General features: G+C 40.4%; 1 protein-coding gene across 1 annotated transcript in view; it reads right to left on the bottom strand.

The window, feature by feature from the left end:
- The window catches only part of Edem1 (ER degradation enhancing alpha-mannosidase like protein 1), a gene marked incomplete at its 5' end in the record, with an annotated part of 30,630 nt that extends 13,721 nt beyond the window's left edge, over window positions 1–16,909 (bottom strand). The window contains 5 exons of the mRNA XM_004629537.2: window positions 2,091–2,274; window positions 3,856–4,027; window positions 5,076–5,179; window positions 8,187–8,259; window positions 16,668–16,909. Coding sequence (XP_004629594.2) covers window positions 2,091–2,274; window positions 3,856–4,027; window positions 5,076–5,179; window positions 8,187–8,259; window positions 16,668–16,909 — 775 coding nt within the window. The remainder of the gene's footprint in view (window positions 1–2,090; window positions 2,275–3,855; window positions 4,028–5,075; window positions 5,180–8,186; window positions 8,260–16,667) is intronic.

Raw genomic sequence — 16,909 nt, 5'->3', positions numbered from 1 at the left:
TCACACTGACAATATATTTCAAAACCTAAAGGAGTACTCACAGCCTTTAACCCAGTACTTTTATTCCCAGTAATCTGTCCTGAAAAAAAAGTTTTTACAAAGAAAAACTCTTATGCTGTTCACCAGAAAATTATCTGCAGAAAAGAGAAAAAAAGATAGAAAGAAAGAATCTAAGTGTTTAACACTAGAAAAAGGGTTAATACATGACTATGTAGCTTTTAAATGAGTTACTATGAAAATAACATGGAAACCCTGCAGAAGAAAAGTTGTAAACTGAAGCTTTTGTACTACTCTAGTGCTACAAATTCTGCCAAATTAAGGCAGAATAAAAAATTTTGTTTTTTGTTAATAAATGAAAACATAGAAAAGTTCCACATACCAGGCTAAAAAGGGTGTATGAAGCTAGGGTGGAACATATATATACCTGAAATCCCAGCTACTATTGGGCTCGAGGAGGTAGAGGAGATGGATCACAAGTTTAAGGCCAGCCTGGATAACTCAGCAAGATCCTGTCTCATAATAAAATTTAAAGAACTGGAGATATAGCTCAGTGGTACAGCTGTACTTGCCTGGCATGACAAGGTCCTGGCTTTAATCCTCAATATCACACACAAACACATACACGCGCGCACACACACAAAATAGATGCCTATAGAAAGTTACAGACTGACAATTTATGGTGATAGTGGTCAATTATTTAGTGATGAATTAATAATTTGATCTTATTTCTACTGTTGCTATTAAATCAACAAATAACGGCCTTGGGGCCGGGGAGATAGCTCACTGGAATAAGCACTTCCCTGGCAAGCTCAAGGGCCTGAGTTCAATCCCTGGTTCTGCCAAAAAAAAAAAAAAGGCAGATCACTAGGAGTCTGATCTAGTAGTAAGACCCTGAACACCCTGTAGACCCGTCCCTAAAAAAAAAAAAAAAAAAAAAAAAAAAACGGCCAGGCCAGGGTTCAATCTCTGGTGTGCCGTGCCGCCCCAACCCCCAGGGCCCACTGAGATGGTGATTAAGACTGGGTGTGGTTATGCACACCTGTAATCCCGGCACTTGGGAAGCTGAAAACAGGAGAATCACTACAAGTCCAATCTGTGTAGTGAAACCCTGTAGACCCTGTTCTAAATACATTTTAAAAATAAATAAATCTGTATATAAATTTTAGAACTAAGAAATTTTAAAAATCACTTTAAAGTGTAAATTTTTTGTAATTCCCTATGGGTCTAGAAAAACCAATCAAACCAAATTACTTCTGACAGTCAAAAAGAAAGTATGTTCCAATATAAGACAACTCTATGAGTTACGTTGTTAGCAATATACAAGATAATTACTGATGGTGACTGAACACACAGGGATTATTCATTATACCTTCTTTCTACAATTAATGTTTGAAATATTCCAAAATATTTTTTTCAATATCCTGATCAAACATTCTGAGAAAGAAAAAAGTAAACAAAAGTAAATTTAACCTGGAATTTTCAATCTACTACTACATACAACTTTTTTAAAAAGCACAGAGTTCAATCCCCAATTCCACAAAAAAATAAATAAATAAATAAATAAATAAATAAATAAATATAAAAAGGAGAAACCAGAGACTGGGCGTGATGGTGTGCACCTGTAATCCCAGCTCTTGGGAGGCTATAGACAGGTGGATCACTACAAGTCCGATCTAGTAGTGAGACAATGAACACCCTGCAGACCCTCTCCTAAAAAAAATAAATAAATAAAAAGGAGAAATCATTTCACTGATAACTTCAAATTCTAATGTTTAGAACTTTATATTGAAGCAATAAAACCTGCCTCAGAAGCAGTTCTCTTTATAACATGTACATTAACAATAATTTTCAAGTAGAATATACCCAGGGCTCCAAATCAGAAGGGTACTCTCAAAGAGCAAAAGTATTTTTTTTCTATCAAACCCTATAGTCTCAGTCTAAGCAAAAGGTCACAAAAATAAATTGACTACAGCAGTACCATTCTTTCTGAGTTGAAAATTTTCAGATTCAGTGGTACAAGGGAGAAACAGGAAGAATGCCTTCAGAGATGAAGTGAAAGAGCCCCAACGGCAGGAGAAAGTACACCACACCTAATAATCCCGTATCATTGCTCCGAAGGTTCCAGAGGGCTTTCACTGCTCGTCTGGCCACCCACTCAAAGGTGGGATCCCCCAGCAGTCGACTCAGAATCCCAAATTCCACCAAGAGAGAACCAGCTCCTGCGGTGCAGGTCTCATTATTGCTGTCAGGAGGAACGCCTGTCTTTAGATTCACCTGGGGACAGGAAGAGTCAGTCACAGGTCTCATGGAAAAACTTAAGAACTTACACACTCAAAGGCCAAGTCATAGATACTGCACTCAGCTAATGAATGTACCACACTTACTGTGCTGATAGTTATGTTAGACCCAAGATCAACATGGGCACAAATGAGAATAAGAACACCAGAGCCCTGTCTTATTAAGGACAAGTTAAAAAAAAGAGCAGCAAGTGTTGAAGGAATGACAATAAGACAATTACACAATTAACTGAAACATCTCACTGATAGTTTCGATTTTTTTTTTGGGGGGGGGGGGACAATACTAAGGATTGAACCCAGGCCTTTACACATGCTAAGTCAAGTGCCTCATTACTGTGGTACATATACTCTCAGTTCTTTATTTTGAGATAGGGTCTCACTGAGTTCCCCAGGCTGGCCTCAAACTTGTGATGCTCCTGCTTTAGCCTCCCAAATAGCCGAGATCACAGTCATGCCCTATCATGTGAGGCTTACTAAAGCATCTCTTTCCAACAGGATTTTTATCATGGTTACACATGATCAGGTTTCAGGATTAAAGAAAAAGGTGAGCTATGGAACCAGTTCTAAACTCTAAGTAAGCCACTATGAATGCACTTCTGCTCTGTAAACATAAACAGGCCTCAGACTGGGAACAAGGGGAGACTCACCTAGAATATGAAGTCAGCGGCATCATGGCAGCCCTGTGGCCCGACAACTCACTACCTGGTTACCTCAAAGGCTGACTTAGTTCCCAAAGGAGTTTTGGCTTGACAAATCAGATATCACAGAGATCTTGCATTTAAATTGCCACTTAGCTTGCTGGTCCTCGCAGGCCCCTTTTTTCTTTTTGAGACAGGGTCTCATTATGCAGTTCAGGCTGGCTTTGAACTCACTTTGTAGCCCAGGCTGGTCTTGAACTTGCAACGATCCTCCTGTCTCAGTCTCCCCAGTGCTGGGATTACAGGCATGCACCACCAAACCTGGTTTTTTGTTTTGTTTTGTTTTGTTTTTCAGTTAGCATCTCCCCATGCAATTCAGGCTGACTCTGAACTATGTATGTAGCCTAGGCTAACCTTGAACTCACAGTAATTCTCCTGCCTCAGCCTTCAAGTGCTGGGATCACAGGTGTGCACTACTATGCCAGGCTGCGCAGGCTTTACTTGAAACAGTCACATGAAATATTCAAAAGAACATTCACTGAGCTCCTCTCTAATACACATGTGAGGATCTTTGGGGAAATCTACCCAAACAAGAAATGAGGACTTTCTGTACACTATTTGGGAGCACATGTTATAAATCATACTTGTAAAAGATTTAGGTATATTGAACACAGGAACAATAAGTTTTAAAGGGAATAAATTTTTTGAGAGAAGTTTTTCTTTGAATATTTCAGCTATGTCACCGCATGCCCAGCACATGGACAGTGCTTCGTAAATGATGAATGAATTATGTTTAGGGTAAAATTATTTCAAGAATATCATTTTCTTCATCTACCTCAGACTTACTCCTTCTACCAAATATTTTTAATTCCAGAAGATGGTGAATTATCAAGCACAAAGGGAAAAGCCAGTCTACCTACCCGAGGATAGGGGATCCCTGTCTTCGTGTTCTCAAAAGCAGGGAGGAGTCGCACAGCCAGGTCATGGGCCATGTGCAACAACTCATTATCATAGTCCTTAATTGTCATGTCTCCAAAGGGCTGCTTAGAGTCAATTATTATTCTGTGGGCAGAAAGGAGGCTTCCCAGAACCCTAATGGCAAAAAGAACAAAAATAAATGATTAAAATAAAATCATGTTGCTTATAAGGACAAATAAACTAATTCAGAATGACAGAAGCAGCAACTACTTCTTATGGACTCCAAGCTACCTGAAGTAAGGAGCTGAGATAATGTCCTCTCAAATTCTTTCTAGTTCTACTGACTGGCTAATTTTTAGTTTACTGCATTACTCAAAAGGAATCATTCATGTCAGGCTACTGAGAAAAATACACCGTAAAGGATTAACAAAGTTAGTTACCTTTACCTTAGAGGTTAAGAAAAAAAAATCATACTAATTAAGACCGTGCTACTTGTTTTCAAAATATATATTACCTACTGTGCTACTAAATTATACTTGATTTAGCTTACTTGGGGGAAAGACTTAGCTACATAAAAAAGAAAAAGGTTAGACAACAGACACTAAGTAGCTTCTACAGTTCTGGCTACTGTGCAACTGATGAACTTCAGTATCTGATAAGAGGATAAGGAGGAAAATGAAAAGAAAATGGCATGGGTAAAAAGGCTAACAGCCTACATCTATGTCACTGTAGACCCATCAATCACCTTTCTAACCATCTGGAGTAGACTATGACATTTTTCATACCAAGTGATTTCATAACTTTAAGTAAAATTAAAAAACCAAGCATAAAGGAAAATCAAGAAACTGCTTAAAGGGACACCCATTCAAACATGAATATTTCCTTTTTTCCAATTAAAAATCTGATTATCGGCTGGGGAAATAATCAGATGCTTGCCTGGCAAGCCTGGCAGTGCTTGCCTGGCAAGCGCAAGGGCCTGAGTTCAATCCCTGGTTCCGCAAAAAAAAAAAAAAAAAAAAAAAAAAAAAATCTGATCATCATGTGTTCAGCTGTTATAATTTGGTAAATACTAAAAGAAACACAAAAAATATAAGTTGCACTCAATATCTATATTGACTGTCCACCTGGATTTTGGTTCTAGAAAACCTAAAGGAATTTTTCTACACACACACACACACACACACACACACACACAGACAACCCATTTTATGTACTATTTTACCTTATTGTGGCCTCAAAGACTTGTACAGTAGAATCTTTGTCAAATGAAACTGTGTTGATCACTAACTTGACTGCTTTCTGGAACTCAGATGAATTTCCCATTATCTTTAAAAAGAAGAATAGAAACCATTATAGCAGCTTAAGATGCAATAGGCTACATGACTGCAGCAGTGTGGCCCATCATAAAAATGTCTATATTGTATGTGGTTTTGCCACTGTAGGAGGAGAAGCACAAAGGGTAGAAAACCAGTGACTTTTCACAATACACAGTTGGTGCTCGACTTACGAACAAATGTTCATTCAAGTTGCAAACTTTCACAGATAGAAAGGGACCTCGAGTTAGGAAGGGATCTGGAGTTAGGATGGGATCTCAAGTTACATAAGGATGCAAACAAATCATGGAAGTATCTGATGTGCCTGCCAGACAACGTCACAGCTGTGTGCTGTGTGCTTACTGCACAGTAGTACAGTACAAATCAGAGCCCTGGATGTCTGGAAGAAACAGGAAAAGCAGTGGTGATGTGGAGGTTTGGTCTTTTTATGCTCTTTATATTGTATATTTGTGTCAAAGGTGTATAAAACTGACTTTGTCAGACTTCTAAACAAACCCAACTTAAAAACTTTCTCCCAAAATAGAACTTGTTAGTAAGTCAGGGACTAACTGTATTTCAGACAATGGCAAGCCTACTTCCTGAAGCTCAAGAATCACATCTCCAAGTGGCAAGACTATGAAAATATCTCCCCTTTTAGAACCAAGGGCACTCCTAATCTTCCCATCTTCCCACTCTTCTGTCTGTCTGTCTGTCTGTCTTTATCTCTCGCGCTCTCTCTCTCTCTCCTCTTTCTCTGTCTCTCAGCTTCAGTCTAATGTAACTTAAGTGCAAAGTCAATGTCATTACCTAAAATTTCTTGGATGAGTATAACATAAATCAAAAAATTAAAGAAAAAGATGTATGACTTTCACCTTGTTTTTCAAATAAATCCAGTTGATGGATGCTTGGCTCCCAGGAGACCAATCTAGAAATCTTACTAAACTTGATGCTTGCCATGCAGATATCCAAAACCCTCTTGGAACACAGGATAAAACCAGTGACACTTAAATTATACAACTAACCAGCTCTATGTCCTTTGAAAAGTGTTCTAGAATTATGATTCCTACTCGGGGTGTAGACAGGATGTTTCCTCCTATACAAATTGCAATTTGAGCATAAAATTTTACTGATTAACCTAAATGGAAACAACTTAATTCTATCAAAAAATTCATGTCAATATTAAGACCACACTGTTCTCATAATGATACATCCCCACAAAAAACAAAAATAGAGAAAAAATAATTTTCCCAGATACTCAACTATGTTTCCTTTTCTAATTTTACTGGTCTATGACATCTTTTTTTCTGTTGATCGTTATTTGCTGTAACACGCAGAGACAGGTATAGATGTTTCTTTTCTGAGTTTCAGTTTTCCTTTTAAAAGATGATGCAACAACACTGCAAGTTACATGAAATGGTCAGGGGACCGCTTTCCCCAAGGGTTTCCACAGCATATCTGCTAAAGCCTATTTAAAAGGATAGCAAGAGAAAAAAACCCTCAACATAAGACCTGAAAAGTGTGACATGCTAAGGCAGTAAAGGCCAGATATTCTACAACAAAAACCACAAAAACAGGTCGGTTTCCTTACAGATGTACAGCAGTAACAACATCCAGTGCTACTGCAGTGCTGATATGATCTCAGATCAAGAGCAGGATGGTGTAGACAGTCAGCAATGCTTAACTATACAGTGTAATTTACTATTTCAGTCAGATAGCTAAGAGCCCCAAGAAACCAGGGTATGGAATGATTGAAAGAAGCTGGATTAGACGAATCATTATATAGGTTTCTTCACTGCATGACTCCTCAGAGCCCTTAGAATGATGATGTTTTAATACGGCTCTCCAATAGTTAAGACATAAAATCTGTTGAGCTCCTTTTAGAATTCTTCTTTCCTTGTAATTTATGTTTGGAGATGCTGAACTATTTTAAACAAAAGCTTGTAATCCTAATATGTACCATTTACCATCAAGTGTAGGGATAGTACAGTACAGCATAACAAAAACAAGGTCTCTGTAGTACCAGTGTGGAGATAAAAAGTTACAATGTTGATTAATGGAGTCAGACAGGCGTCAATTTACATAAGACTCGTAGGATGCCTCAAGGAACACTAGTTTTTAACTGCTCTCATTAGGCTGCACTAACTTGTTGGGGCACATCTGGATAAGTAACCAGGGATGATGACAATGCAGAAGCAATTCCTTCAGAAGGAAGAGAGCCAAGGAGCTAAGCTGCTTTCCAACTACACCAAGCAGCAAAGCCAATAGTCCAGACTTCCATTAGACAAAGGGCCTTGTCCTTCTGCTACTTATACAATGAAGACGCAAGCCAGGCCTGGCACCACACGTCTGCAACCTCAGCACTCCAGAGCAGCAGTGAGTGACAGCAGTACTCACACAGGGCCTCCACATTAGGAAGCACAAGGAGCCACCCAGCAGCTAGGTGGAACTTCGGGATATCTAGCAACCTGGAGACTTTCTGTCTTCTATTCCTGAAACACTAACTGTAGTGACTGTAAATATTAAGGCAATCCTCTATGGATTCCTTTAGCATGTAAGGCAGTGGAAAATTGGAGTTTGGGAATTGGTTCTCTAAAAACAAGTACACATTTTTTTTTCACTGTTATTTAAAGAGAATCACATTTCCTCTTTCATAACCTTCAACCTTTTTCCCATTATTGCCACAAAGTCCACTAAAATAAATAACAGCCATGAAAACATTTTATGTATCAGGCTGGGGAGACAGCTCAGTGGCATAAGCCTTCAAGTATCAAGTTTACCAGGTGCAGTAGTCCACACCTGTAATCTCAGCACGGGGGAGGCAAAAACAGGAGCAAAAGTTGGAGGCCAGCCTGGGCTACGAAGCAAGTTCAAGACTACCCCCTGGACTACATAGCCAGACCCTGTCTCAAACAAAAATTAAGATTATAAAAGTATCAGGTTCTCTGAAATTTCCATTCCTAATGCAAAGCAGAGATAGAAGCCAGAAAACTTGTTCATTTTTTTAAAATTGCAACACTTACTGCCAGTGTATCCAACGCATCAACGAGAGTCAATGAATAGTTCCCTAATACGTCATTGATGTTCAGATTTGAACTGAAAAAGAAATAAAATTAAAATTAAATGCAGGTACTTTATTTTAAAAGAGAGAGAAAAATAAGCACCCATTAAAAATTAAAATTGCCAGCCATTCTTATTTATTGAGAAACTGTGAGTAGATAGATCTGTAGGGCAAAGGTCTCTTCCAGCACAGTGTCTACAAGTACGATGGCATAACAGCATAGCAGACACAATCATGTAAATTACAAGAGTACAAACAACTCAACATAAGCTAGGAGCTGCAAGTAAGGGTCATTTGCCCTGTCTGAGGCATTCTAGTGCTACAAATGATTTCTTCCATCCTGCCCAGCCTCACAATCACTAGGAACTATAGGAGAGTTTGGTCATAGGACCTACCTGTATAACTTTAATATAAAAATTCCATACTCCAGCAGATTACACACAAAAAAGTAAAGACCTGCAGATACAGATACAGCACCGACTCATCTGTCCTTTGATTAGGGAAATAAATTTGATTTTTTTATATCAAGTTTTCACTACCATCTCAACCAAATACTTCCCATTATTTTTATTAATCTTGAGGGATGTCTTATAAACCAAAGCAAGAATCAAGGCGCTGCTCTCTTTTCTCACTTGAACTGCATCAACATTACTGCTACATACCTCCACTCTCATAATCAACACCAACCAAACAGAGCGAGGTTCCTTGTGTAGAAAGGAAGGGAAATCTGACAAAGCAGGGAGATAGGAGGGGAAGTAAAAAGGATCAAGATGTGACACATATATGTACCAACTCCTCATGATGAAAATACATGTTATGTATGTATGACAGGAAAAGAAAAGAGAAGGTAGGTAGGTACAAGGGCCACTGGGTAGGTAACTCGCCGGTGGAGGGCTTGGTAACATGCATGAGTCCATCCCCTCACCAACATGGGAAGCAGGGGACAGGGTTGCCCTCTGGTCACTCCAATATTTGTTTATAACACAAACTATTAAGACAACAAAAATTAATGTATCTAGTAAGGCAGGCTGGGAAAGTAGTTGAAATAATAAGCCATAGCTACTTTAGAAATTCAAACCAAGAACTTCACTTATTCCTCTGTCCCACTCCCACAAACCCAAATAACTGCAGAAACTTGAGGGTATATGACAGGAAAGGGAGAAAAAAGACAAATGTTCAAAAGCTTTTCAGCTGTGAGAGAAAGGTCAAGGGCCTGCCCAATAGCTCAGTTGTGTAAGTGCCTGCTGAAGCAAAGCAGTCAGGCTCAGAATTCTGTGGTTCAATCCCCTGATCTTCATACCTTCCAGATCTGCCCTTAAGGCATCCTGAGCAGGCCAAACCAAAAAAAAAAAAAAAAAAAAAAAACTCCTTCTGAACCAAAGTGCAAAAGGCCCAGTTTCATTTGCAACACAGACTTTTGATATCTGACAACTTCCAGATATCCCTGGAGTGTACCCTATTTCCCTATTTGTATCTGGGATCCTCCAGATGCTTTCTCGTCCACTTCTCTATGAGATGTTTTTGACAGCTTTTCTTCTTTCTCTACTGCTTGCTAGATTCTGAAAGGCTGGCTTCCTACTGGCTTTGGCTGGAGCCAAACCAGCCTTACAGGGAAGAAACAGCTTCAATATAAGATCTTATTTGAACTTTCCATTGCCCTGTTCCATATTATATTAAGTCACTTAATGTAGGACAAAGAATCTGTATCAAAATTTTAGATAGTTTTTTTAAAAAACAAGCTTTAAGGGGCCGGGGAGATGGCTCAGTGGAATAAGCGCTTCCCTGGCAAGCGCAAGGGCCTGAGTTCAATCCTCGGTTCTGAAAAAAAAAAAAAAGCTTTATAGAGAGGGCTGCTGCAGACCACAAATTATTGAGTCTGGGGGAGGTCCAAAGCCCGTCCTTTTTCTGCCCGTTGGGCCAGATTGGAATGGGCAAATCCCACCTCTTTTCTGGTCACAGCTGGAAGCCCTAGGGCTAATGATTGCAGGGGCACTCACAGGGCCAAGTAAGACCTGCTGGAAACTACAAAGCACCAGGGGAAACAGTATATTTCTTCATTACAGGGTTCTCGTCGCCCCCATTTCGTCCCTGTCCTTGCAAGAATACCTTGTTGGACTGCGGAGACAGCTTGGTGGTCTAAGCACCTGCCTGGCAAGCACAAGGACCCAGTTTCACTTTCCAGTACTGCATGCCATGCTGGTCCCAAAACCACACATGGTGGAACATGCCTGAAATCCCAGGGCTGGGAAGGCTGAGACAGGAGGATCACTATGAGTGTAAGCTGCGTAACAAGACCCTGTACCAAATAATTTAAAAAAAAAGAATGCTTTCTTGTTCTTCCTAGACTACCATAGTCCCCATTACTGTTCCTCAAACACCCACACTCTTTCATTCATTGACCTTGACTCAGAAGTAATGAATAAATGCTAAGGTTTTAGTGCTTGCTGGCCTTTTGCTCCCTGAGAACAGCTCATCCCAGATCCCGGTCTGAATCTCTATGTGTCTCTTACCCTTTCTTCAGACCCTGTGCCATAACACCTGGCAGGAGTCCTTGTTAACTGGCACAGTGGGAAGGGTCTCCCACAGGGGGCTATCTAGAAACTAGAGCCCTCTTATCCAGCACAAGCTATAAAGTCAACAAACAGCATGGTTGTAAAATTGTGTCTATTTCTTCAATTTGTTGACTTTTTTCCCAAAAGTCTGGAGATTAAACCCAAGAATTTCACAGTGAACTAATCCCCAGTCCTCTTTGTTTTAAAATAGGCTCCTAAACTGCCCAAGCTAGGCTCAAACATGCAATCATCCTACTTCAGTCTCTCAGGTGTTGGGATTATATACATTGGTTTACTCTTGCTAAATAAATTCACATCATAGCCAAAGGTACTTTCAAGGCAAGAGCTACAGATTCAAATATACCTCTCACAGACAACACCAGTCAGGAAGTGTACAAGAAAAGGGATGGAGGATAGGATCAAAGCAGACAAGGAAATCCTCAACTGAAGAACATTACGCTGGGCTTAAATATTTAATGACATTATCTTGCTGATCAGAAACATAGTGGGATTCAATTACCCTCCTCAACAGGGAATGATTCCCACATCACCAAAGTAGCACTCACACTAGACTGAGAACCACATACCACACCATCTCCAGAGTTACACTCTGTGGCATGTGTTACCCTCCTCACCTGCACCGCCCCCCATGGAAGATTCCCCCCCCCCCCCAGAACCGGGGATTAAACTCAGGCCCTTGCGCTTGCCAGGCAAGCACTTATTCTGCTGAACTATTTATCTCTCCAGCCCCTGGAAGATATTATTAATTTTGGGCTCTATACTCCTCCCTATCTTTTTTTTTCTTTTAATCTTCAACTAAAATGAATACAATTCTTAAATGCTTTTAGATGCCAGCCTAAACTATGTGTGAAAACTATTTCAAAAAAACCATGTGTGCACACATACACAAAACCCATCACACTTCCTTCTTTCTACTCCAGTCAGATAAAAACTTTTAAAGATTTAACGTTCATAACTTTTAAGTCCTAACAAATAATTGCTATATTCTTTAAGCAAAGAAAGAAAAAATTGGGAGGATAACAACAACAACAACAAAAAAAAAATGACACTAATAAATTTTCTTTTTCTTTTTTTTTGGTGGAACAGGGGATTGAACTCAGGCCCTGGTGCTTTCCAGGCAAGCGTTTATTCCACTGAGCCATCCCCCTGGCCAAGTCAACAACTTCTTGTCATCACCAGTCTTACAGAAAACCCACTACTCTTATGGAGTACTGGACTATATTGGAATATTTTACTGAATTCACACACTTAAAATATTAAAATGACAATGGAGTGCCCTTCTCTGACAAAACTAACAAAAAAGGGGATACAAATGAACCACCATTTTGTATCTGTATGTTCGAAATAGTTAAGACTGATACACAGCCGCATTCTCTTGGATCACTGAATAGAGATTGTTTGTGGACAGGATATCATGTCTGCATCTTGCACAATGAATAACCACTAAGACAACAATATGCAATGTATTAATTAGTGAAACTGTGCTAGTAACTGGTTTTGGGACTGTCTCATTGCTATCCGTTTTCTCAATAAATTTTTAAAAAATTAAAAATAAAATTTTCTTGTAAAAGTTTCATACTTTTCATAGCATGAAATTCTCATGACTCCTGATTCCATGTGTCAGCTTATTATGCAGGTAAAACAGTATATTTCTTCATTAGATATCATTATTGAAATTGAATCTCCCCTGAGAGCTCTTTCCAATAACTCAACCTTAAAACTCTGTCCTTTGATAGAAACTAAGTTTTATTATGCAGTTAACAAAATCTTTTTTTTTTTTTTTTTTTTTTTTTTTGGTGGTACCTGGGATCAAACTCAGGACGTTGCACTTGCCAGGCAAGTGCTTAATGTCACTGAGCTATCTCCCCAGCCAAGTACTTAATCTTTTTTTGTTTTTGTTTTTGTGGTACCAGGGATTGAACTCAGGACCTTGCACTTGCCAGGCAAGCACTTATTCCACTGAGCTATCTCCCTGGCCTCAGCTGACAAAAATCAAACAAAACAGGTATGCTAAAAAAAAAAAAAAAAAAATCCCAGATACAGTTAGTGGGTAACAGCCATCCAGAAATTTACTGATACTATATGGGTACAGAGCTTAGTAAAAAGAGAATCCCTATATTCAAGGGATTGATAATATGGAGAGAGAAGACAAAGGGAAATGATGGCGAATACAAAATAGTACTGAATTCTCAGGCAACACTGAATGCAGAGTAGCAGCTCAAAAGAGAGGAACCAAAATGAAAACTGAGGAAGTCAAAAATCTGCTTCAGGGCCTGGGGAAACAGCTCAGTAGAATAAGTGCTTGCCTGGCAAGCACAAGGGCCTGAGTTCAATTCCCACTTCCACAAAAAAAAAAAAAAAAAAAAAAAAAAAAATTCAGCTTCAAACAGCTCAGTGGTGACAGGAAAAAAAAAAAAAAAAGACTTCAGCTGACTAAAATAGAGAACAGATTTTGAGACATTCAGGAAGAGTCTATCTAAAATTAAGGGCTCACAGAAATTAGTCAGTTGGGAGGTCAATATTGCATTTGGCTTATCTGATAGTTACTTTTTTTCTTTTAAAAGCAGCATAGTTGAAGAAAAAGTGTGAAGTTATGTTTAAAAGCTTGGATTCAGTTATTAAAAAACTGTAAAAACAATATACAATTTGCTCAAAGAAATTTTTGAATTTGGATTCTCCAACCTAAAGTGGGGAAGTGAGAACTGATTTTGCATAACAATCGGAAGCTACACAGAAAGATAATCTATTTTTAAAGTGTTGACTTTTCATTTACTTCATATTAACTCTTCACAGGACACCTCCCCCCATAAAGACAGGCAAGATAAATTTCAAGCAAATGTAACTAAAAAGGAAAGATATATACGTTGAGTATCTATATTTTGTTTCTACCCCTTTTACATAATATTCTCTACTGGTGATTCTAGTGAATTTACTGTACTTTAAAAGAATCATTAGGGGGCCAGGGAGATAGCTCAGTAGAGTATGCACTTGCCTGGCAAGTGCAGGGTCCTGAGTTCAATCCCCAATACCGTAAAAATATAAATTAAACTGGGTGTGGTGGTACACTTGTGTAATCCCAACACTCAGGAGGGCTGAGGCAGGACTGCTTCAGGGTCCAGGCCAGCCGGAATTACAGTGACTTCAAGGCCAGCCTGGACTACATAGTGATAGCCTGCTTCACAAAACAAAACCAAAAGAATCATTAGAAGACAACTTGATTAACAGTCATGAGAATATCTTTAAAACCTGGAAGTCAGGGGTGGTGACACAATCACATAAAACCAGCTATTTGGAAGGTGAAAGAGCCATCTGTGACAACTTAGCACGACTGTCTTTCAAAATAAAAATGGCACACACTTGTAATCCCATCACTACAGAAAGATGAGGCAAGAGTTGGAGCCCAGCCTGAGTAACTTACAGACTTAGTAAGACCTGTCTCAAAGAGGATGTAGCTCAGTAGGAAGTCTTGAGTTCATTCACCACAAAAGGGGGTGGGGACAGTGTGAAGTTCAACACTCCCTGGGATCAATCTCCAGTATCACAAAAGGAAATAAAGCAATCGAATAATTTTTAATTCGGGTTATTTATTTGGAGGATGTTAATGTGCCCTATTGTTTCACAGTCAGAATGACAAAGCTTAGGTTCTAAACCTTCCTGAAAAAATTGCAAATCCTCAGGAGTTAAAGGAAGTAATAGAAAATCAATCTTTCCGGTCCTGTCTACCCAAGGCCACATAGCCCAAGAGCTCTCTTACCTCCTTTAGGATACAAGGTTTACAAAACGATAAGGCCAAATGCCATCCCTACACCCTATACTTCTAACACAGTCTTTCCAAAAATAATATCTCAAAGCAACTTAACCTTCATTTACACAGAATGCCACTGAATAACACTGCCAAACCAAAATACTATCAGACTTCATCTTAAAATAAATGCCTACTTCCTTCACACATGATCAACAACTGCCTCACCTTGCTGAGGAGAGGGGGTTCTCAACACTCTAGCAGGTTCTTATACTTCATTCAGAAAGCACTAACATGCCATCAACCCATACTCCAGGCCATTACAATCTGATGGAAAGTGTTACCACAATTTCCCCATTAGACTATTTGCCTTAGGTCTGCCTGATGAAAGAAAATCTGAGAAAAAAAATCTGTGAGAAAATACAGGCCTTTAAAGTGCTCCCTTCTTGTAATACTGTAAGTACTGCAGAGAAAACAATATTGTTGAGATGCAAAATATATACACATACTTTGATTGCAACTGTGTAAATAATGTACAGGCATATGACAGGAGGTGGCAAGAAAGAAATTAAAAATTAAATAAAAAATAAAAACTTTTAAAAAGAAATTAAAAATAACTATCTGGTAGAAATTTAGGGCACCCCTCAAAAAAGATTAATGAAGTTTATTATCTTAAAAATTGCAATTGTGCTGGGAGTGGTGGCTCACACCAGTAATTCCAGATCCTTTCTCAGAAAAAAAAAAAGTTGTGATTGAAAGAAAAATATGCGCAACAATTTCCTCTAGTTAAGCAAGACAACTCATGTCTACTATTTGGAAAAAAGAAGGCTTTTTTTGCGGAACCAAGGATTGAACTCAGGCCCTTGCACTTGCCAGGGAAGCGCTTATTCTACCGAGCCATCTCCCCAGCCCCAAATAACTGTTTTTAAACAAAAATTTTAAAGTTATTTTTCTCAAGTCAAATAAGCTGGAAAATACATTTTTATGTAAAAAGGACAATATAGTTAAACAAGAAAAATAAATGTCAGTTTCCTACAACTTTGGAAAGATTCAGTCCTTTAAAACTCGTCTGAGACGTGCCCTTGCTTCACTAACGGTCATGCCCTCACACAGCAAATTAAGTCAATGAATTTGGTGATACTCTTAGTATATGGTCTTCCTTTTTAGATCTTAAAGACTGAACGTCACTGCTTTCCATTAGGGAACAAAAATGTAAGCCTCACACATCCAAAGGCACTCCGGTGTTCCACCAAGGCAGTGAGCAATCCAACTCCTCCATGCCTACCTGAAGGGAAACACTGAAGCTAGTCACCTATCCGGCCTAACAGGCACACTCCTCCCTTCCTGGGAGGGCTGGCCTAAACTGGGTGTGCTGCCCTCTTGGACTGAAGTCTGCAACAATGAATCCTGGAGCTCTGCCTTCACAAACAAGGCCATACGGTGAGGTCTGGCTGACCTCCCCTGACGGCCCTGCCACGGAATGCTGTTCACGGGGCATAAAGCACAGGGCAGTGATGCTGAGCGTGTATTCTGCGAGAATGCTTCCAATATTGAGAACCCAAAGCTGGGCCGGCCAGTCGACCACTTTTCTTCCCATCTCACTCTCTGCCACCTAAGAAACACTCCCCAGAGAAAAAGGGTTAAATCCTATCCTCTCGGTGCCTCCAACTCACTAGATGGCTCACAAATCCTTTCTAGGAATCAGCTCAATATTTATATTAAAAAGACCTGGGTGTGGCACTGATTAGAACAGGGGCGGTCTCGTTCTGAAGCTGCGTTCCCCAGCCAGGCAAATGCTGTACAAATTTCAAGTAGCATATGTGTCCGCCTGGAGTACAGGGACCTAAGCGCGCCTTGGGCCCCGTCTCTGGCACTGTCACTGTCCCTTCGGGTCTCTAGTCCTGTGTCCCCAGCTGGGTAAGACATGGGTCCGAACGGCTCATGAAGTTCAGAGTCCCGCAAAATCGAGAAAGCGAACCCTCGTCAGCCCACCCACGTACCTCGAGGCCCCAGGAGACCTCAGAAGGCGGCCGGCCTAGGCACGGTCCGACCCTCGAGCGCCGCCGCGGACCCCAAAGGCCCCGGCGGCCCCGGGGGCGGGAGGCATCGCGGGGCGCAAGGTACTCACGGGTCCCCGCGGTCCGGCCCCCGGCCGCGGCAGTGGATGGGGTTGAGCTCGTCCTGCGGAAAGGCGTGCGCCATGTAGTTGTCGTAGCCGAAGACGAACATGCCCCGCGCCAGGTCGCGCATCTGGGCCCGCAGCTGCGGCGGGAAGGCGCCGCTGTAGCGCTTCTCGTACTCGTCCGGGCCGCAGCCCCGGCCGCCCAGCGCGAAGCCCCAGTGCGCCGGGCCGCACACGCCCGGGCCGGG

The sequence above is a fragment of the Octodon degus genome, unplaced genomic scaffold (assembly GCF_000260255.1).
Source record: "Octodon degus isolate 3935 unplaced genomic scaffold, OctDeg1.0 scaffold00030, whole genome shotgun sequence".
NCBI classification, from domain to species: Eukaryota; Metazoa; Chordata; class Mammalia; order Rodentia; family Octodontidae; genus Octodon; species Octodon degus.
This window is presented reverse-complemented; position numbering and strand designations above follow the sequence as displayed.